This window comes from Grus americana, chromosome 2 (assembly GCF_028858705.1).
Source record: "Grus americana isolate bGruAme1 chromosome 2, bGruAme1.mat, whole genome shotgun sequence".
In the NCBI taxonomy this organism is placed as follows: domain Eukaryota; kingdom Metazoa; phylum Chordata; class Aves; order Gruiformes; family Gruidae; genus Grus; species Grus americana.
In genome coordinates, this window is record NC_072853.1 from 36548982 (window position 1) to 36571121 (window position 22140).

The 22140-nt window shown below is 40.1% G+C and overlaps 1 protein-coding gene across 1 annotated transcript; it reads left to right on the forward strand.

Annotated features, from left to right (window-relative positions):
- Positions 1-312: 312 nt before the first annotated feature.
- On the forward strand, positions 313-21978 carry TRAM1 (translocation associated membrane protein 1). Its single transcript, XM_054814926.1, has 11 exons — positions 313-611; positions 3822-3885; positions 4476-4597; positions 4801-4917; positions 5770-5828; positions 6226-6310; positions 10016-10086; positions 10172-10276; positions 10899-11042; positions 11993-12153; positions 15457-21978. The coding sequence occupies exons 1-11, from the start codon at positions 489-491 to the stop codon at positions 15528-15530; spliced, it is 1125 nt and encodes a 374-aa protein (XP_054670901.1). The 5' UTR covers positions 313-488; the 3' UTR covers positions 15531-21978.
- The last annotated feature ends 162 nt before the right edge of the window (positions 21979-22140 follow it).

The following is a 22140-nucleotide window of genomic DNA, read 5'->3' on the forward strand; positions in this document are numbered from 1 at the left end:
ACCCACGCCGCTGCCTCGGTGGAAGAGGGGAGTTGAGCCCGTGCCCAACGCGGGCTGCGGGCTACCGCCAGCGAGTAGCTGGCCGACGCTGCCGGGCACGCAGCACCGCTGCCCGAGGCGGCACGGCACAGCACAGCACAGCTCAGCTCCGCTCCGCTAACACGCCTCGCCGCGGCGCCACCCTGGGCGGCCTCCCGCGGGCGGGGGGCATCGGGCGCGCCGCCGTTGGTCGGTTTGAACTGCCGGGCGCTGCCCCTCACCGCCCCCGGGGGCGGGCGGCCGGGCGGGAGGTGCCCCGCCAGCCGGCAGGGGCGCTGCTGGCGGCGGCCGGGGCTGCTCCCTGCGGCCGGGGCGGGGTGAAGCGAAGCGGCGGCTGCCATTCCTCGGCTGCGCGGCCGCCTCCTCCCCCTCCGCCTCTTCCTGGCCGCGGCGAGAGGAGCTGTGCTGGCAGCGGGGAGGCGGCGGCGGCGCCCAGCTCCCTGCCCGCCATGGCGATCCGCAAGAAGAGCAACAAGAACCCGCCGGTGCTGAGCCACGAGTTCATCGTGCAGAACCATGCGGACATCGTGTCCTGCATGGCCATGGTCTTCCTCCTGGGGCTCATGTTCGAGGTGAGGCGGCACTGGCGCCCTCGCCCCGGGGGCTTCGTCCCGCTTCTCCCTCTTCGCCCGGGGGGGCTCTCGGCGCTGGGCGGGGAGGGCGCGGCGGTCCCGATGCGCCGGGGGAGGCTGGGCGGGTGGGCGGCGGGTCGCTGCGGCTGCCCCTCAGCCAGCGCGGGCACCTCCCGGCGCACCTGCCCACCAGCCCACGCCCTCCCCGGGCCGAGCGGCCCCCGGCCCTCCCGCCCCCGCTCTGCGCGGGGAAGAGGGGCCGATCCCCGCCCCGCCGCACGGCCGTAGGAGCCAACGCGGGCGTCCTCCCCGTGCCTCATCCTCGCTTCCCCGGGCCCGGCCCCTCCGGGAACGCCCTCTTCCCTGTCTCGGCACGGAGAGGTGCAGCCCGCGGCTGCTACCGGGACCCAGCTCCCGTCTCCACTCGCCGTCTGCGAGGGGAGACCGTGCCCCCCCCGCAGCACGGCGCCGCCGTGAGGGGACGGGGAGAGGGGAGGCGCGCTTCCTCCCACGGCGGCGGGGAGTTCCTGCGGGCGGCGGGGTTACGTGGCAGTCAGAGCGCGGCGGCCGGGGGAGGAGTGTGCGGCCCGGCCGCGACAGGCGATCCCCCGCTCTTTGTGTGCGCGGCCCCGCCGGCACTACGGCTCCCGTCAGGCCGCGCGGCGGGGTAGGGAAACAAACGGTGACGTGTACGTACAGCCACCGCTCGTGCGCGCGGCCCCCCCTTGGCGCGAAGCGGGTTCCCTTCAGCACCCCGCGGAGCCCCTCACGGGAATGAAAGCGGATGGAGGAACCGTCAGCCCGGGGGGGTCGATTTGGCTGTCTCGGCTGGTACTGAAGTTATCCCTCGTCGGAGATGGAGCCGGCTGCGGCCGGGTGTGACGGCGGTCGAGGGGAGCTCGGCCTCGGGACTGACTGAGGGCCAGCCCCGCTGCTCGGGCGCGTTTGCAGGCCAAGCGATGTGGTTGGGCCCCCGTGGCGGATGGATTAATTGACGCTCTTCTTAAATGACATGAAAAGTTAGTGAACTCCGGTGCAGGGGTGCGTGGGGACAACGAAACCTTGAGCTTGGCTGCTGATCTAAAGTGTGCCTTTCTGGCTGTTCTCGGTCACCTTCTGAGAGAACTGAGAAGGTAGTTTACCTGTCTGACTTCCAAAATGTTCCCAGTTCTGTCCCATCAAAGTTAGACACTTCAATTTTTGTTGGCTAAATGTTTCTAGCTTTTCAGTATTTTAGGCGTTTGTTTAGAGTTGTGGGCCTTTTTATTATATGGATGTTTTTCAGAATAATTTTGTCCAGCTGTTATTACTGCTCAGCATTGAAGGTCAGTGGGGTTAGGAAAAAATAAATATATGGAAAGACAAAACAGGGCAGACCAAGAAGAGCTGTTACGTTTGGGTGTACTATCAAAAATCACCAACACAGTCCTTATATGGTAGTTTTCTGGGGATTGAGGTTAAAGAGATGGACTTAAAACATTACCTTTTATGTCTACTACTGGCTTACTGTATTTACAGCATTGCTGGTAGGGTTGGAAATTCTAGAATCAGAATGGTTTCGGTTGGAAGGGACCTCAAAGAGCATCTAGTTTCAACCCCCCTGCCATGGGCAGGGACACCCTCCACCAGGGCAGGTTGCTCAAAGCCTCATCCAACCTGGCCTTGAACACTTCCAGGTATGGGGCATTTCCAGGTTTTGGGGGGACTGGATGTGCTGAAGTCTTTTGTTTCCAGTTTTTTTTAATCCAGGGTGTTGTCTGCCCCAGCGTAGAAGGGCCAGATGCCTTTATTGGCACAGATGTGGTATGGCTGAGAAGATTGTTGCAATTTTTAAATGCTTTGATATAGGTCTTGGAAATCACTTGCTGTGGTTAATATTAGTATGGTAAGGTGTTTGTACTGCCTTACTTGTACAACTGAACTAGGACTTTGTGAGTAGCTGACAGAGCCTTCAAAGGGCAGTTCAAAATTGACTAACGTTTTTAATTGTCCTCTGAAGTCTCCATTGATGAATAGGGAGCCCTAGGCAGCTTCACTAATTCAGGCAAACTAGTTGAATTCCCTGAAGTTACATGGAGTGAACAGTCCACTGTATATTCAGTGATTCCTAGAAAATCTAGGGCTTGTTTACAAAGCGCTAGTTTTAAAAATAAGTCTTATTTCTTATGAATGATGATAAATGCTGGTAGTAACCTAATCATTATCTTTGGATACTCAAAGTATCCTTCCAAGATTCATAAAGGAGTTTGCGTTTTGGGTTGGTTTGTTTTGGTTTTGTTGGTCCTATAAATGCAACAAGGATGCTAGGTTTTCACAGCAATGAGAAACGATCAGATCATAAATATTGTAAAGCGTGGTTATTTTTCCCTCTCTGTTAAGACATGTTGATTTATGTTGGATTCAACAAAGACGTGTTAAAGTTGAAAATAATTTATGCTTATTGACAGATAAGAACTTGTGCTCCTACTTATTTACTGGGGTTTTTATAGTACCCCCACCACTATCCCACCCCCCCCAAAAACAAGCCTTTACAAGAAACTTTTTTTTCCCCTCCTCTCTTTCATTCATGCTGCTTTTTCTTACCGTCAGTCATAAAGGGGTAGTATCACTACTGCTAAATTTAATTTCTTTTGTTTTACGCTTCTTGCCAAAGGATCCCCGGAGTCAAAAGAATGCTAATTGTATTGAGTTGGCATGCACCTGGCCTGCAATGGTTCTGCTTCTTTATGCCTTTTCTCCTTTTCTGTCCACATTTTCCAGATCAACCACAGATTTATGAATATGATATCGGCCTTCAAATGCTGTCAAATTAAAAAGTAGTTTTAAATGAAGTTTATTCTCAGCCGTTGCTGCATTCATCGTGGTCTAGGGTTTACATGATATTGTACATTCTGATAATGTAATAGTACAGTATGGACTGGAGAAAGAATTGCAGCATGTGTTTTCATTTTAATGTTGTAGAAAAGACTATTTGTAAGTAGCATTTCTGAGGATATTTCATTCAGGAGATTGGGTATTCTGTAAACAAACCTATAGAGATCACGCCATGTGTTCTGCCTTTGGAAAGTCAGGTGAAGTGGTATGGTAATGTGAGTTGATCAGTTTTATGGGAGGAGATAAACGTGCTGGTGAAGGGTGCTAAAACTATGGGCGTATGTTTTCAGTTAATTTCAGTGAGAATTTACAGCACTTTTGTTTTTTCTCTTTCAGATTACAGCAAAAGCAGCTGTCATTTTTGTTACACTTCAGTATAATGTTACCATTCCTGCCACAGGTAGGTATCTTGCAGAAGGTTAGCTATGAGACAGTGTATTTGGATGTTATTAGTATGCCATACTTTCTAGACTGAGGGTAAGTGAATTTGTCAATTTGAATAGATAATAAGCAGTTTTCAAGGACTTCACTTTGTTTTTAGTAAAACTCAATTTTAATGAATTAAAATAGGGATAGTGTTTCTGTTCTGCTGGATTCATCATTAGCTCTAAAACACCATCTGACTGGCAGATAAGTTCACATTAATACTTACGCTGGTTTTGCAAGCAACAATCTTTACTAGTCAAAGTGGGGTGATAGTTCAACATACTTTTATAGTCCCCTTTCAATGCATTTGGGTAAACTTCCTAAGTGCACTTAAGTTTTTGGTTTTATAGTACATCTTTCCAGAATCAAATTTAGTTTGTGATTTGATGGGGAAGATGACTGTAAACAATCTAGTGACCTAGCTCATGATGGCAGTTTAATTTGACTTATATTTGTTCAGCTGACTACAAACTACTTCTGTCTGAAAGATTTCACTTTGAGAAACAAACCGGTTAGCCACTAAACTGTATTGGTGCTTAACAGTTAATTCTGTTTGTCTTTCAGAAGAACAGTCTGCAGAAACAATCTCTCTCTATCACTATGGCATCAAAGACTTGGCTACGATTTTCTTTTACATGCTTGTAGCAATAATCATACATGCTATAATTCAGGAGTACGTACTGGATGTAAGTACAAAATATTAATTCCTTTCATCAAGATAATTGTTCAGGTTTTAATTAGACTGTAAGACTATTAACTTCAAAGTAAACTTTTGCATTAAAGCTTTTAACTGTTAAAACGTACATTGAAACTTTTAGATGTTCTAGTGCAATTAACAGGTAAATGTAAAGTACTACAACATATAAATAACAATGGACTTTCATTTCAGAAAATTAACAGGAAAATGCACTTTTCAAAAACAAAGCATAGCAAATTCAATGAATCTGGGCAACTTAGTGCATTCTACCTTCTCTCCTGTGTTTGGGGAACAAGTATTCTTGTCTCTGTAAGTATAATTTCTCTTGTGTTTGTATTATGAGATGTCAATAAGTTCACTTATGATGATGATAAATAAATTTTTGGCTTATTTTTCTGGTTTTAGCTGATTTTAATATTAAAGCGGGGAGAATTTTAGAGATTCTGTGTAGGTTGTAGTCATCACCGAGTATAAGGTCCAACAGTGTTACTGTTCCTCAGTATGAGTTAAATTGATTTACTGTCAACTGAATAAGGTAAAATTTTTAAACTATAATGGTACTTTATTCTCTGTAGTTTTTCTGTGTTGGCTTATTAGCGTAAAATAAATGTTAGAGTGTCATACATAGCATTTTGGCAGCCTAGGGAATAGGTGTATGGACAGATTGCTGTAGGCTCAAGTGAGTGTGCTTTCAGATGACATGCTCTTTGCTAGTGGCTGTATGTGTATAAGCTCAGTTTAAAAAAAGGGGAAGAGTATGGGCTTTTTTTTTTTCCCCTTAACATAATGGATCCTGAAAACACTTCCCTTATTTAAGCTCAAAGCTTGTCAGCAATTTTCAAGGGAAGACTTATGGCTGTAGTGATGCTGAAACAATCTCATCTCGTAAGGATAGTATCTTGAATGAACGCTTGGTTTGTTTGGTTGCTTTTTATTTTTCTAAGCCAGTGCAGCTGTCTTTTGGTTTTGAGGGTTGGTTTGTTTGTGAAGGGAAATATATTGCTCTGCAGCTTTTACTTGTGTGTGTAGATCTGTGTGTGTGTGTACGCACGTGCATATAGATAAATACATACGTGTATGTATGTTTATTCATTATTTCTGACTAGGAAGTAGCATATTTGAAGGTTTATTGGGGTTTTTGTTTGTTTTGGTTTTTTTTAGGAGAACTATATATCAGATCCAACCTCTCTGTGGAGGGACTATCCGCACACTCTGATTCCGTAAGGCCTCTTCCTTAGAGGATTGTTGGGGAGAGGAGGGAGTGTTTTAAACTTAGGGTGTGTCACATACAATCTGTGCAGAATAAGTAGTCTGTAAAACTACATTAGTCACTCATGTATTTTTGCTCATATTTCTGGAGGATCTTTATTCTCTGTCAATTTGTAGCATACAGAGTTCTCTTTCTGTAGGCTATTATTTAAAGAATTAAGTTTTTGCAAGCTTTATTTATCTTAATGATTCTGTTTTTAAAAAAATCTTTTGAGTTGGCTGGCTTGAAGGATCGGTATTTTTCTTTCTTTAGAGACAGTGATTAAATTTGTTCACTAGAAAGTTTCTGAAGTGTTTTAAGTTCATTAATAAAAAGTAATATTCTTCAATTTTTGCTGTATTGTACAGGTTTCAAATGAAGTTTTTCTACATCTTACAGTTGGCATACTGGTTTCATGCTTTTCCAGAATTATACTTCCAGAAAACTAAAAAAGTAAGTTCAAAATGTAAATCGAAAGAACTCCAAAGTGACTCGAACAGTGGAATAGTTAATTTCTTTTGGATTCCAGAGTAATGTGTTACCCTAGATTTTTTACCCTGTTCTTATTTGTTACCCATTTTTCCTGTTGGAATTTTTGGTGCTCCAGTGTCCATGTGAGAAGGTAGGTTTTTTCTTTTCAGTTAAATCCTGTATCTCTAACAGCAGTAAAATCGCTTGATACCTGTTATGTAAATAAAAATTACTAGTGTTTCTCATCTACTAAAACAATATTCCCTTGAGCAAATGAATGTGAGATTTTCTTTTCCAGCTTTTTTTTTTTCTTTCTTGTAATTAGTAGTCTGAATAGTCTCATTGAAATCTAGAATTGCTTCATGAATCATGATACAGGTGTAGAATATAAGCAGTGAATAATTTGATAAATCCAAGGAATATTAAACTCTGGGATTTGATCTAAATACCACTGTCCTCAGCAGAAGTTCTGGTTAGTTGCATACTGAGTTTTTTCAACGCTTATTTTTTAACAGCATCCTTTTCCCCCTAAGAGTTTTCTCTGTTGGGAGTTCTCAAAACACTGAGTTTACTGTAGATATTTTTGTAGCACACTTTTTGCCTTGCTGGACCAATTTAAGTAGCCTCTTCGCATGCTTTTGCTCAGGCTCATTTTGCATATCCAGTTTCCTTTTGAAACTTTTATGTTTTAAACTTGTCAGCATGGCTTCACCCAGGGCAAATCGTGCTTGACTAATTAGGGGCCTTCTGTGGTGGAATGACTGCATCTGTGGATGAGGGAAGAGCTACTGATGTCATCAACCTGAACTTCTGTAAGGCTTTTGATATGGTCTCCCACAGCATTCTTACTTCTAAATTGGAGAGATGTATTTGATGGATGAACTGTTAGATGGATAAGGAACTGGCTGGCTGATTGCTTCCAGAGAGTTACAGTCTCGCTTGACGTCCAAGTGGAAACCAGTAAAGAGTGGTGTTCTTCAAGGGTTTGTGGTGGGACCCAATGCTATTTAACATCTTCATCAATGAAATAGACAGTGGGATTGAGCGCGCCCTCAGCAAGTTTGCCGATGACACCAAGCTGAATGGTGTGGTTGATTTGCTTGAGGGAAAGGATGTCATCCAGAGGGATCTTGACAGGCTTGAGGAGTGAGCCCATGCAAACCTCATGAAGTTCAACAAGGCCAAGTGCAAGGTCCTGCACATGGGTCATGGGAATCCCCAACATCAATGCAGGCTGGGGACGAATGGATTGAGAGCAGCCCGGCAAAAAGGGACTTGGAGGATATGGGGGGATGAAAAATTGGACATGAGCTAGCAATGTGCACTTGCAGCCCAGAAAGCCAACCATATCCTGGGCCGCATAAAAAGAAGCATGGCCAGTAAGTTGAGGGAGGTGATTCTTCCCCTCTGCTCCGCTTTCGTGAGACCCTACCTGGAGTACTGCATCCAGCTCTGGGGTCCATAGCACAGGAAAGACATGGACCTGTTGGAGCAGGTCCAGAGGAGGGCCACAAAAATGGTTAGAGGGATGCAACACGTCTCCTGTGAGGACAGGCTGAAAGAGTTGGGGTTGTTCAGCCTGGAGAAGAGAAGGCTCTGGGAAGACCTTATTGTACCCTCTCAGTATTTGAAGGGAGCTTATAAGAAGGATGGAGAGAGACTTTATCAGGGCCTGTAGTGACAGGACAAGGGACAATGATTTTAATCTGAAAGAGGGTAGATTTAGATTAGATAGGAAGAAATTCTTTACTGTGAGGGTGGTTAGAGACTGGAACAAGTTGCCCAGAGAGATTGTGGATGCCCCATCCCTGGAAGTGTTCAAGGCCAGGTTGGATGGGGCTTTGGGCAACCTGGTCTAGTGAAAGATGTCCCTGCCTATGGCAGGGGGGTTGAAAGTAGGTGATCTTTAAGGTCCGTCCCATCCCAAACCATTCTGTGATGCTGTTGTTGCTCTGTGACTAGACTGTGTCTCTACTGCCGGACTTCGGCTTTATTGAAGAAAATGAAACATGCATGTTATGTAACCATAGGTCTTTGTTCAAGAGCCTAGGAGCAGCTTGGGAAAATTGTAATGAGGTGCTTTCTTTTCATGTTGATCAGATGCAGTATAAACAATGATGTTTTGCAGATAGACTGCAGCTGATGTTCCCATATTGTGCTAGTGATAATCTCTTGAATTTGACTTCATATCCAAGTGTGGAGTTTTTTTAATGTAACTGCAAGAAAGCTGTCACAAGTGTCAGAAGTGCCGTGTATTGATTAGTAGTGTTTTACTGAGTCACTGCTTGGAATTTTGGCCTCTGTCTTTTGTATTAAGTTTTAAGAGTGATAGTTCATTTGTTTTAGCAAGTTCATTGTTGATATTTCCTTCACCACAGTTTAACCTCTGCCATCTTACCTTCTCTCAGGTCTAGTTGTCTGTACTGCTGACATAGGCAAGAGAAGTTCTTAACTCAGCTTTCTGTATAGTAGTGTATACCTCCACCTGCATTATTCCAGTAGGCGTTTGGTCTCTGACAGTTTGTCCAAGCAGGCAATATGGGTTGTCTAAATGTTACATCAGTTCTGGAGATAAAGTGCAAAAGGCTCGTCCTGGTAGTACTTGGAGAAACTGAGCATTTGTACTGACTATTCTCTTAATTTGTCTGACGGCATTCTTTTTTTTTTTTTTTTTTTGTCTTCTTTCAGATCACTTAGAGTAGGTCTTTGTCTATCTGTTTTCTCACGCTTTGTGTATGCGTGTGGTTTCCTTTTGTCACAAGTGTTTGATTCTGTGCTTTTGTTGGCTTTGAGACGGAGTATTTCATAACATAGCATAGATCTTACAAGATTAAATTTTTAGGCCTGTTTTTTTAATTACGTATATACAAGACAAAGCTGAAGCCCCTTGCTTGAAGTTTCGGGAATCTTTCCAAAAAGTAGGAGTTTCTTAAGCACAGCTGAATATACTCTGCATACCACTTCAAGACAGAATTTTGTTGTGATCTAGCATACTTCAGTGATTTTTCTGTTCACAGACGGCACCTTCTGTTTTCTGTGTGCTGTGCGTTTATGCTTTAATTCATGTCTCTTCCTCTTTATTATTTTGTCTCTATGAAGTGTTCAATTGAATGGGGCTGGCTAAAACCTATCTTGAAGTGTGACCATGTAGCTTAGTATGACTGGTTAATAACATTATTCTTTGTATTTGCCAGCAATGGTGTGCCAGAATCTCAGATGATCTTGAATTTTTGAAATAGATGTCAACCTTTTCATTTTGGTTCATAGATTGTTATTTTATTTCTGTAACAATCTGACAGACTCTGGACAGCAAACACACGGAACTGTAGGGAGTTATCTGATGATACAGTAATACTTACCAAATAAGTATTGTAATAGCTAGTACAAATTCACAGTAGTCATATCAGATAAAAATGGGCCCTTTTACAAAGCATCCTTTTGATGTTTGATGTGTTTTCTCAAATAGTATGTGTCTGAGATACTGAATATTGGTAAGTAAGCAATGAGTTGTGTGTGTAATTAGATGATCTAGGCTGAGTAATTCAGTGCCAGAACAGGCCACATTAAGGTAGCTGATAAACCAAGAAGAATTTCCAAGACTAGGGAATAGTTGGTAATAATATATAGCATTGTACAGTAATGTATAACACTGTGTATAATACTTCATTACTTTTTTCTTCCTAATAGGAAGATATCTTTCGCCAGATTGTCTACATCGGCCTTTATCTCTTTCATATTGCTGGAGCTTATCTCCTGAAGTAAGTCAATTGTAAACTTTCACTGGCTTCATTCTCTGTCTTAAGCATCTAAAAAAATATCTGAATGTTTTATTTGTTTTGATAGTCTGACCCATCTTGGACTTGTTCTTCTGGTATTGCATTACTTCGTTGAATTTCTTTTCCATATATCCCGTCTTTTCTACTTCAGTGATGAAAGATACCAGAAAGGGTAAGTAGTCTTTATCTTTTAAATTCATGTAATTTTTGTCTCAAAGCCTTGTGCATTTAACTAACCAGAAATCAAAATTACAAGGAAGTTCAGACAGTGTTTCCTTAGAGGCCACAGTGCTGGAGACTAGTTTTAGTATTTATATCTCTAAACCAACTATTTTTTTACCTTATTTGCCTATTTGAGTAAATGTTAGTAGTGGTATAAAATGAAATAAAATCTTATACTATGTACTAATATTTTTTTTAAAAAAAAATTTGTAGAGAAAGGAATAGCATAGGTTGTTAATACAGCCAGTTCTACAGGAACTAATAATATGCTTATGTTCTAATAGTAATGGAAAGCACTTTCCATTGAGTTGAAATTAGTTTTCTGAACATACTTTTGGTTTGTGTAAAAAGGAAAAAAAAGGAAAAGATTGCGATGCAGGGCTTTTCTTGCTTTTTGTCTTCTATGAGTACTAGCAATACAAGACTAGTTTAGGATGGGTGCAAAACAATGAATTTAGGTAAGTTCTTAAATTTCAAGTGAATTCACATGGTAAAGAGTAAACATTTGCATTGTTGGTATTTGTATTGTGAACGGAAAATTCACTTAGTGTTTGTGGTGGTTTTCTTTGTAGATTTTCACTGTGGGCAGTTCTTTTTGTTTTGGGAAGGCTTCTCACCTTGATTCTCTCGGTCCTCACTTTTGGCTTTGGACTGGCAAGAGCAGAAGATCAGCAGCTGAATTTCAGTACTGGAAACTTTAATATCCTGGCTGTTAGGTATAGTAAACTTGGAACAGTTCTTAAGCACAAGCTGTAAACCTGTGTTAAATATGCAATATAAATTGTATGATATTAATGCTAGTAATTCTGAATGGTTATGTGTTTTCATGCAACTGATGGGATCAATAGGAATAGCTTCTCTAACAAACTTGTAAGGCAGAGTGAAATGAATTGAAGAATCAACAGTCTACAGCTGAAAAATCTGTAACTGGTTACTCATGGGGTTTTTTTGTCAGAAGAAACAGAATTAAAAGGAATATCCAATTACAGAGACTACTTTCAAATGTTTTGGAGTTAGTGAATTGAATTCTAGATATAATTGCAGTGAATTTATCTATAGATGTCAAGGCATTATGCCCAGAGCATCTTTGGTCCTGGTTGAGGATTCCTACCTCTTTCTCTGCCTTTATTATGGCTGCTATTGCTGCTATGTGATGCAGCTGGTCTTTTTATGAATTAAATCCAGAAAAGGTAGTTATTAAAACATTGACAAGGTCAGCATTACCTTGCAGAATTGATACGCAGAACTACAAGACTCTCTTAAACCATTTTCAGCTGTTACTACCTCATATCTTGAGAGTAATACTAGGAAAGGAGAAAGCAGGAAAGGAATGCAGTGCTTCGCAGTTTTGATGGAGGAGCAAAGACTTCACTGTGTATCTAGTTTTGTTCATCTGTGCTAAGCCCAGTTGCCCTACACGAGCTAAGTCTTGCATGGCTTAGAAGATGGATGTTACTTGGGGGGAAAGTCACAAAAAAACCCCCACCTAAACTCCAAACTTTTACAAGTTCATGTTATCTAGAAGGAATCACTCTAATGTGCTTGAGGAACCTGAGTAAAAAGGCAGTTTATGACATATAAAAAATGATCTGAGGTGGCGTTCTACTTTTCCTCTGATTAACAATGTAAACTTACTGATAAATCTTTACCTGCGTTTTGTTTCTAGAATCAGTGTGCTGGCCTCCATCTGCATGACTCAGGCATTTATGATGTGGAAGTTCATTAATTTCCAGCTTCGGAGGTGGAGAGAGCATTCTTCTTCTCAGCCTCAGTCAGTAAAAAAGAAGTTCATAACAGCTAAAGGAAAGACCTCCAGAAAAGAAAGAGGTTTGTATTTTCAGTTTTCCTGTTGCCTTGACTTCTCAAAAACAACTTTAGGTAATGGAGAACCTTTTTGTTAATATAACTGCTAAAGAAACATTTTATGTTTCACTTGCAAGTGAGATAGATGACTCAGTTACAGAAACAGTATTGGTGAATATTGTTGTGGAATCAATTTTTTTCTTGCAATTAATTTCAAGCTTGTTTTTCATTGCCACTAAACTCTGTGGTTTTAGGACAAGGAGATGGTTGGATAATCCAGTGAAGAGGCTTATATTGAACTGTTTTTACTAAAAACAGAATTTTGATACTTCTTTTAAGGGGTGGTGATAACTACTTACTAGTCTAAACCTGTGTAGAAGCATTTGGAAATGAACTAATAACTCCAGGTTTGACTTCTTGATTATGTCCCGCTCTTTTTTATGGAAAGGACATGAAAGATGAACTGAATGCTTTCTTCCTCCAAGGAAAATTATGTGCTCCATTTAAAAATAAAAAGTAATCCCCACACCTCAGTATTTCCGTTGTACCAACAGTTAAACTTCTGTGTATTTAATTGCTAGCTTGAATAACTTCTGCACTCTATTGAAACTGCTCAAGTAATTTCAAAAGCTAATTTCAGCATGATCCTTTACTACCAATTGTGTATTGCCAACCTGTTCCACTTTGTGATGCAATGAACATAATTTATGTGAAGACCATTTGCACTGAGAACTGAGATTTGTGGTCAGAGATCAATTCAGAGCTTTTTTCCCCACCCCCCAAGATTCTTTTCTACTAAAACAATGTGCTTTAGAGTATTTCTGTACTCCCTTGTGATGAGTTGTAATTATCACAACTTGGCTTTTGTGTGTTGTTGAGGTTTTTTTGTTTTCATCAGATAATCCAGTTGGATTTTTTTTTTTTTAATTGAGTGAAGGTAGTTTCCTATGTAGGTGTCCTTCTAAATCAGAACTTCGTGTTCATTGTGTCTTACTATGGTTTTTGTGGAAGTACAGAACCTTAGAATGGTTTGGGTTGGAAGGGACCTCAAAGATCATCTAGTTCCAGCTCCCCTGCCGTGGGCAGGGACAACACGCTCTGCTAGACCACATTGCCCAAAGCCTCATCCAACCTGGTCTTGAACACTTCCAGGAATGGGGCATCCACAGTGTCTCTGGGCAACCTGTTTCAGTGTCTCACCACCCTCACAGTAAAGAATTTCTTCCTAACATCTAATCTAAATTTATCCTCCTTCAGCTTAAGTCCATGACCCCTTGTCCGATTGCTACATGCCCTTGTAATTAATGACAAATACTTTTAAATCATAAACTTAAATGGCATTTTAATCAGTGAGTCAAAAATGTAGCAACTTTTAAAAATACCTTAAATTATTTAATTCATGTAACTTTGTGAATTTGCTGGTTTTCACCCAGCTTCAGTGGAGACTTGCAAGTGGTAAACAAATAGTGAAAAAGGCCTTTAATTGGAATTGTGGTTATATTCACAAAATAATTGAGCTATGCCTGTCTTAAAGACTGAGGAATTCTACAGTTTATTTTAAAGGGAAAGAAAAGAGCATTGAAATCTATAAGGTTAGTATTGTTTCAGATTCTTCTGTTTTGAAGAGTCCTGTAATGTTATCTGTTCAGAACACTTGCACAGGATGCAGCAAGGCAGTGTTTTTGAAAAAGTAATATATGCAATTAAATTGTTTAAAACAGTTTCTTTTTTTCCCCTTTTTTTGTGGTTGGATGGCTTTTTGGGAGCCAGGGTACAATGAAATGTGTTACTTTTAGACTATATCAAAAGCAAGAAATGACAGTAGAAAAATCCTGCTGGTGATGGTAGGTGGGGTACCCAGGCACATGCTGATTCCTGTTACTTGTTTTACTTACACTTGCTTTGACTTAACTGTTTAACAAAATATGATTTCAGTTAGCTGGCTTGAATCTAGCCTATTGTTTGTAAGCTTCTTGATTTAAGAATAACACAAACTTTTTGAAAAGTATCCAAAGACCATCTCATGTAGGCTTAAAATGGTGTTGGTGTTTACAACCAAATATGTTGGATAGACTTTGTCTGTTCCTATGTAACTAATGGGGCCTGTGTCTGGTCTCATTCTCATGTATGTTTCTGATTTTATTATTTTCTTTTAGTTGCTTGTTTGCATAAATGGGAGCATTTGGGTGTAATGGGGGAGAGAGGGAGATCAACAGTTGTTTTTGTGGACTGGCCACACTCTGGTTATCTGCAGCCCATCTGAAGATGGAAAACATTAATTTAACAAGTCATTCATACAAAAAACCCACAATGGTTGCTTGAAGCCAGAATGATACCAGAGAAGAGATGTTGGGCAGCAAGCATTATAGCTGGCTATGCACTCTGCTCTTCAGTCTGTTTTATAAATATGGTTACTGTCAGGCAGCATCTCTGCTTCCTTGGGTTGTGGTGACACTGAATAAAGGGGATACTTTTAATTCACGGTGGTATCATGTTGCTCCATTTTACTAGAAGTTGTGTGCATTATAAATCCATAGACTGTGGGTCATTGTTCTAGGGCAAACCTTCACAATCAAATAGTGACCGTGGCACCTATGCAGATTAAAACTCGAGACCTTTAAGTTGGCTCAGAAGTGGGACAGAAGTAAAGAGTTGCAGCTGGTAACATGTTCTTGCTTTACATTCTTAGATAGGTGCCTGGTCTTGTGCTTGAACTCTTTCCATGTACATGTACTCATCTCGGATCTAACTAGTGTTTTACTTCTGTCCATCTTATCTATGTAAATACCTTCATCAATACATAAATGATTTCTATATGTTAAAGTATATACACTTAAAAATTGTATGTGTATCTAAAGATTTCCTATATACATGAAAAGCTTGTAAAGGTAAGTGAAGGAGTGTAATTTTAGCAAGAATTAAAATATGAAATAGGTGGGATAAAGACCTCTAACAGGGAATTGTGTATATACTCTGTGTCTCTCCAAAATTTCACAGGACAATCTCATCTTACAGGTTGAGTATTTTACTTTTTAAGAGAATATCTTCTGAAATACTATAGCTGGTCTTGATTATCAGTCTAGATGAATGTAGCACACACATTTCAGTGTCCAGCCATGTCAGGAAACTGGACTTTTATCATACTAAACTTTAAATTTTGTAATTTGTAAAAACTTCATTATACTGTTACATTATGAATGATAATGATGAGGTTTAACAAAGAAGATGCATCAGAAGTTAAAAGACTGTTTGTATAAGACCTACTAAAATGTAATAAAATACAAAGCATCTCATCGTATTTGAAAAATGTTTTCTTCTTTTTTCTAGAAAATGGAATAAATGGAACAGTGACCTCAAATGGAGCAGACTCGCCTCGTAGCAGGAAGGATAAATCCTCGTAAAACTGGGTTTTATTAAGTTAATTGACTAATGTCCCCAAAGAATCTGCTTTTTACATGGATGGCCCTTCAGCACTAGAGATGTTATGGATTAAAGAAATTACAATTCATGTTTTTTGATTATTGCTGTTGTTTTGAGAAACTTTTTTTAAAAGCCATTTTGACTAAGGAAAAAGGTTTATCTGTCTTCAGATATTTGGGGGGGGGATACAACACTTTTTAAATAACATTGACACTTTTTTAAACATTTATTGTGATGAAATAACTTCACTTAATGAGGATCACTGTTGCAACATATTATTTCCTTCCAGTTTTTGTAATCTTGGTGAGATATACTATTCTACCAACTTCACTTTTTCCAGGTTCTTCAAGAAGTATTGCAAAATTGAAGTAAAAACTTAGTATGCATTTTCAGATACTCTGGCTTTTCAGTTGATTCAAATTTACGGTTCAAATTGGGATTTCAAGACCACACCAGTAAACCTCTTTATTTTGTAGTTACTAGCTACATGATGTCTGCTCTAAGAATTGCCCCATATCATTAAAACAAAACTGAACTAATTGGAGATGTTGCAGAGTCTTATTGTTTGTTGGTTAGAAATCTCTTACAAGGAACAAAAAACCTTTTTGAGATATAGTTTTAGCACTTGAAAATTAGAAGGGAGCGTGTATGGTCATAGAAAGAGTTGATTTTGAGTAGCACTGTTAACTCCCGTCTGTGCTTTTAAAGTGTATGTGTCTTGGAGAATTAGTGTGTGTTGGACCTTCTTTGAAAACTTGTCTGTCTGATTTTAGAGGGTGGAGGTTCTTACAATGTGTTGTTGTGATTGTTTTAGGAGACATTTAATGCTCCATGAAGAGGGAATTTGTTAGATAAATGGATCAAGTTATGAGAAACATTCCTTTATTCTGACTGCTTTGCTTTGTTTCTCCTCTGTTAGGAAGTAGGTTGATTTCTCCTATATATATTTTTATGAAAAAATATTTAAAAGCTACAACTTCTTAAAATTGATTTATTGTGCCCTTTGCTACAACTGTCTTTCATAATTGTATTAAATGTGAAGCTTTGTCCAGTTAATTTTCCAGTTTAATATGCAGTTAATGTTTCCTCTGTACCCTTTTGTAATGGGTGTAATTCAGCCCATTTCAACTGAGAGAATGAGTTAGAGATTTAATTGAGTCTTAAGAAGAAGTTGCTAAATTAGTCTTTCAAGTTAACCCAAGTATTGGATAGCTTATTGACTGAGAGGAGTAATTATGAGCAATCAAGCTGATAAATAAAATAGTTTTAATTGAAAACTGTTACTATAGTTGAGTTTATACACAACAAAATAATAAATCTGCATTCTGTATCTTCTAAAGTTTGGTTGCTTACTACACAATAAATGTTTCTAGTACAAAAGCTTGACTGCAAGTAACTATCCATTCTTCAATCATTTAGTGCTATTTAGAGTTATTGTAGTATAATTTATTATGTGTTTCAGCTAATTTCAGTCACAGTTCCCAAGTACTTGCTTCACAGCTCCTGAAGTGGACTTGACAGACTTGGACTTGCTTAACTTGACTACTCTGGGGCAGCGTGCCCTGGAATATGCCCAGTCTGCTTCAGTGGAAGTAGCTATACCATATCTTGATTTGAAGAAGTAAAACTCAAGTGGTGAAACTGTGAATCTATCTGATCTGACCATGAAACTGGAAAATTTGAACTCAGAAATTTTGAGGGAGTTGCATACATTAAATACTAGCTGCACAAAATCATGTTTCATGTCTGTTGTTTCTAAAGAGACCGTCATAGATTCTGTGTGCCTTGCTCTCAGGTTGTACCTTAAACCAAAAGGGGCAAATTTTTAAAGTTTTCTAGTCTAGTACTTTTGATTCTAAAGCAGTTTGCTGTGATATCTGTCCTGGGGCTGTCAAAAACACAAAGGGTGGAGGAACAAATTAGGAAAGGAGCGTTTAAGGTACTTCTTGAGATCTTTAAAACTTACTGGAGTCTGAGGCTTGTAATAGTTGTTTCCCTAAGGCAAATTGTTTCTTGTAAACCTCATTCTTTGGCATGGTAGTCTTGAAATGTAAGTTTCAGGTTCACTTCCAAAAACTTCAAAAGAGTATATTCTTGCCTGTTAATTCTGACATTACTTTTTGTCTCCTTTTGGCCTTATGGACATTCTTGGTCTTTGGACTTTTTAAAAAAAGCACTTTTGTTTCCACAATGTCTTAATCTTCTTCCTTGCCTTATAGGAGTTGTTGCTTTCTGCCAAGTAATAGAAAATAATTTCAGTTGTTCTAGAATTTGGATAGAATATTGAAAGCCAGTTTCTTTTGTCTCTTGTCATAACTAAAAATACATATTTATCATTTTGGATGAGGCAAAAGCAATAATTTTTAATTTTCTACCTTGGAGTGGAAAGCCCCATGAATTTAGAAGATTTTGAGACTTCTATTTCCAGTTTGATGTTACTTGTTCTGGCATAAGGTTATTGTTTGCCTGGATAACCTCTCTTGAATTGCTTAAACCTGATTTTCAAATGTTACTGCATTTTTGGCTCTTCGTTTGTAATCTGAGATTCAGTAAGCTGGAAGATTAGTTGTCTAATCATGTTTTCTTAATTATGGAATCAGGAAAATTATAAATGGAAATGACTGAAGAACTCATGATTATATTCCTGTGCCTAATAAAATAACTTTTGCTTAGGCTGTAGTAATTTATCCTGCTCAATTACCAGGTCCCACAAAGAGAAGTCTTTGTCCGTGTAGATGGATTTGAATTGAGTAATTCATAGAGACTGTGGATAGGGTTGTTTGGGTTTGGCTTTTTTCTTCACCCCTCTTCTCCCTACCCCGTCTTGTCAGAACTTTTCAAGACTTACAACAGATGATTTCAAGCCTTCCCCCCCAGTGTATGTTTGGTTTATGTGCCAGAATCTACTATCAAAAGCAGTATTTTACTTTTATTAAGTAATTATCTGTAACTTCAAAGTATGAACAAGGAATGCAGAGCAGCTGAAATTAATTTTCAGAGTTTTTGCTTTTAATCTGGACACTTTCTCCTCTTGACTACTTGCAAAGATTGATTTCTCCTGTGTGAATTATGAACATGGCTCTTTGGAAATACTGCTTTTTGGGTGATCCCATGCCCAAACTTAGGAATGATTAAGGGATTTGCTTTGCAGGTAAAATGCATAGGCTATTTCTGCTGATGTTAGAATATGCTGAAAGTAAATTAAGTATATTGAGATAATGCATTTGGAAAATCAGTAGTTATTGGTAAGCATTTGATAATTTTCCTAAATACTTCTTTATTTGAAAATGTTAGTTGTGTTTATGGAGTTATATTACCTAGAATTGTAATAAGCTGTGTGGTACTTTGGTACAAGGAATCGGACTTCTGTAAAAAGGGTTAATGCACATCTGCAGACCTTTTGCTCTTTGCAGATTTCTGACTAACTGCACCCAAGGTGTTTTTTTTGGGAGGCAAAACGTGGTATTAAGGAAAAGGGAGCATTTTCCTGGTCACGCTAAGCTGAAAGTAATGTAGGTTGCTGCCAAAATTGGGGTTCTGTCCCTTGCCTTGTCTAGCACAAGCCTTTCTGGTTACACAGTGAGCTAAATGAGGGAGCTGGTGTGGCTGAAAACTGTCTTGTTTGCTTAGTTGCATTTCCGCTGGGTTAGTTGACTGATAGTAATCCTGGAGGTACTCAAGTATTTATATATAAGCAAGAAGAAAAGGGAAAAGGTGAATTGAGCTCTAAGGCAGCTACCCCTTTCAACTGTGCCTTTGGTTGAAAATTACACTAGATCACAGTATGAGTTGGGAGATCTCATTGAAGGGCTTCCAGTCATCAATACCAGAAGGGAGCTGGTCTGTCTGGTAGCTCCTACATGCCAAGCTGTTTATGTGTTAATGGAATTTTGTCAGATATTGTGGGGGAAGGGGAAATACTCAGTAAGCTGTAGTGTACTGAGATACATTTTGTCTGACAGTTTTTGGGGTTTCCAAGCAGTGCAAGGTGATCCTGGCAGTGTAGAAATAGGAATTCTGAAAATGTAGCTTCTCTTGGATCAAAAAACCAAGGTTACTTTTCGTAACAGCCAGGAAGCTACAGCTTCTTTGCTTTTTTTGGTGTGGGAATCTTTTTTTTTCTCCATGTGAACCATTTACGTATCCAAGTAGGCCTTCCTGAGATTTTTGCAAGAATTGCACTGTATGCGTGTCCAGGTGTGGGTGCAGAGGGGAAGGTTGTTCGGTTTCTCTCACTTTGTTTTCCTGTTTTCAAGAAGTTCGCCAGCTGATTCCTAGATCATACTTGGGTTTGGTTCCATCTATGAGTCAGCCCTTTGGGCCTATGTTGTGGAAGATGGAGACTGGCAGCTTCAATAGGCTCCCTATGCAGTGTTGGTCATTGCTGTCCTAATTGTTCTCTGCAGAAAATGTCAGTATTGAAGGGACTTGAACACAAAGTAGACACAGTCGTGATATTTGCAACATTTACAGGCTGATGAGAGCCCGCAGACAGAGATACTGCATTCCAGGGGGCTGTGGTTTAATGCCTGGAGGCTGTAGTAACAGTCATCTTGGTATGCAAACACTTGGGTTACTTCTTGAGCAGGGTCTAAGAATGTCTTACAAAATTAAGGCTTGGTGAAAATTTAGAGGACATTCTTTAAAAAGAATAAGACTCTGCAAAGGACCGATGTCAGTTATTATCTGTTCATCGTATTTGAATTTCGCACGTTGTTAGTTGTGGATTATCTTTAGAGCAGTGGATTAGCCTATGGTTGGGTTTTTCTATACTCTAGGTTGTTGTGGTGGATGCCTGGTGGATATCCCCTCTTCTCATTGCTCCCTGAACTACTCCAATTAGGATCCGATAAGCCTTGTTCTGTATGCATTAAGGAACTTTGTATGCTTTGGTCGATTTAGATTAGATGTTAGAAAGAAATTCTTCACTGTTACAGTGGTGAGGTACTGGAACAGGTTGCCCAGAGAGGTTGTGGATGCCCCCTCCCTGGAAGTGTTTAAGACCAGGTTGGATGGGGCTTTGGGCAATGTGGTCTAGTGGAGGGTGTCCCTGCCCGCAGCAGGGGGGTTGGAACTAGATGATCTTTAAGGTCCCTTCCAACCCAAACCATTCTATGATTCTATGCTCTTCAGAACTAAAACAGAAACAGTGCCGGAGTGTTTCTGGATCAGACATGCAAGAAATAAGTGCGTCAATATGCCAGATATCATCAGAACCCACTTAATGGGAACTGAAACTCTTTAGGATGAATATGTTACAATACATCTTGGATTGCAATGTAGTGTTTGGATATAGCTCACGTCCAGATAGCAAGTGCCTTTGTGTTGGTGAAATGGAACTGCTGTTAGCATCTACAGCCCTCGGTTCCACTTGGGCTCACAATGGGTGAGGAGTGCTGGGCTGCAGCTGCAGTAGGCTTCTTTCTGCCTTTCAGAGAAGTTCTTTTGATGTTGACAAGACAAAAGGCAACAACTCTTATTTCAGGTTTCAAAAAAAATAAAACATGCTACCTAGTTTTGAATCCAGTACACTTGATCTGTTTCTATGTGTCCTGTCACTTCTATTTTAGATTTCCACAAATACTTTTATCCACCTCAAGGATGGCAAATCTGTGATGTGAGTGCCAGAAATGACAACTCCTTTTTCTGCTTTATGTATCTGAAACTTTTTGCAGAATCAGAGCAGCTAAAGTGTAGCTTTATAATTTGATAGCTTTTCAGTATTCATTCTTTCTCCTTATTTATTGCGGTTAACATTTAAAGGTCAGGCATTGTCATGCAGCATAACAGCGTTGTCACTTCTTCATTCCAAACGCGAGAGTATTAGGCTATTTGATATACTGAAGTGAAAAAATATATTGGTAAGTCTTGACTGGTTTAGCAGAAATTGATATTCCTGGATGGTTTTGTTTCCCATATTGCAGTTCACTGGTACTGCCTTTCTCATTTAGGAAACTGGGCACTTAAGATCTCTGAATCTCTAGACTGTAGCTTTGCTGTATACAGCTTGACAAATTATGGTCTAGAACTTAAGCTTTGTGTCTCCTTATGTTGGTTATAAATGTTGAACAATGTATCTTGCATTGTAATTAACAGATAAAAATTCAGCCCATGGTGATAAGAAAACTGTAACGGGGTAGGAATTTCAACTCTTGAACTCCAGACTAGAAGCCAAGGCAAGACTGTCCTGTGTTCTCACGCAGGTGATTCCTCCTCTTTGTTTCTTGATTAATCATTATCTTTGTTTTGTTTATTTAGATTGTAAGTAAGTTCTTTGTGGCAAGGGTTGTCTTTTGTGCGTGTGTGTGTGCGCGAGTGTGTGTGTACCCAGGACAATTAGGCCTGGAGCTCCAGTCTGTGGAAGCTGTAATAAACAATCACCTTGTTATTGTTTTCCTGGATATCATAATAAAGAGTATCAAATTAAAACTGTGCTCGAATAGTCTGTTACAAAAATGGAATCTGGCCTTGCTTACAGTTCCGCAGCATCAGTAGCAGGGAGATACTGGTCAAAGGCAAATAGTTCTGTTTGGGGATATTCACTTGAACTGATGGACACAGAGCCAGGAAACCTCCTTAAGCTGAAGAGCA

Excerpts from the sequence above, each read along its gene's own strand:
- TRAM1 (XM_054814926.1), top strand. The coding sequence starts at position 489 with ATGGCGATCCGCAAGAAGAGCAACAAGAACCCGCCGGTGCTGAGCCAC. Across the intron at positions 3,886-4,475 it reads TGTTACCATTCCTGCCACAG|AAGAACAGTCTGCAGAAACA; the intron begins GTAGGTATCTTG and ends TTTGTCTTTCAG. Across the intron at positions 11,043-11,992 it reads TTTAATATCCTGGCTGTTAG|AATCAGTGTGCTGGCCTCCA; the intron begins GTATAGTAAACT and ends TTTTGTTTCTAG.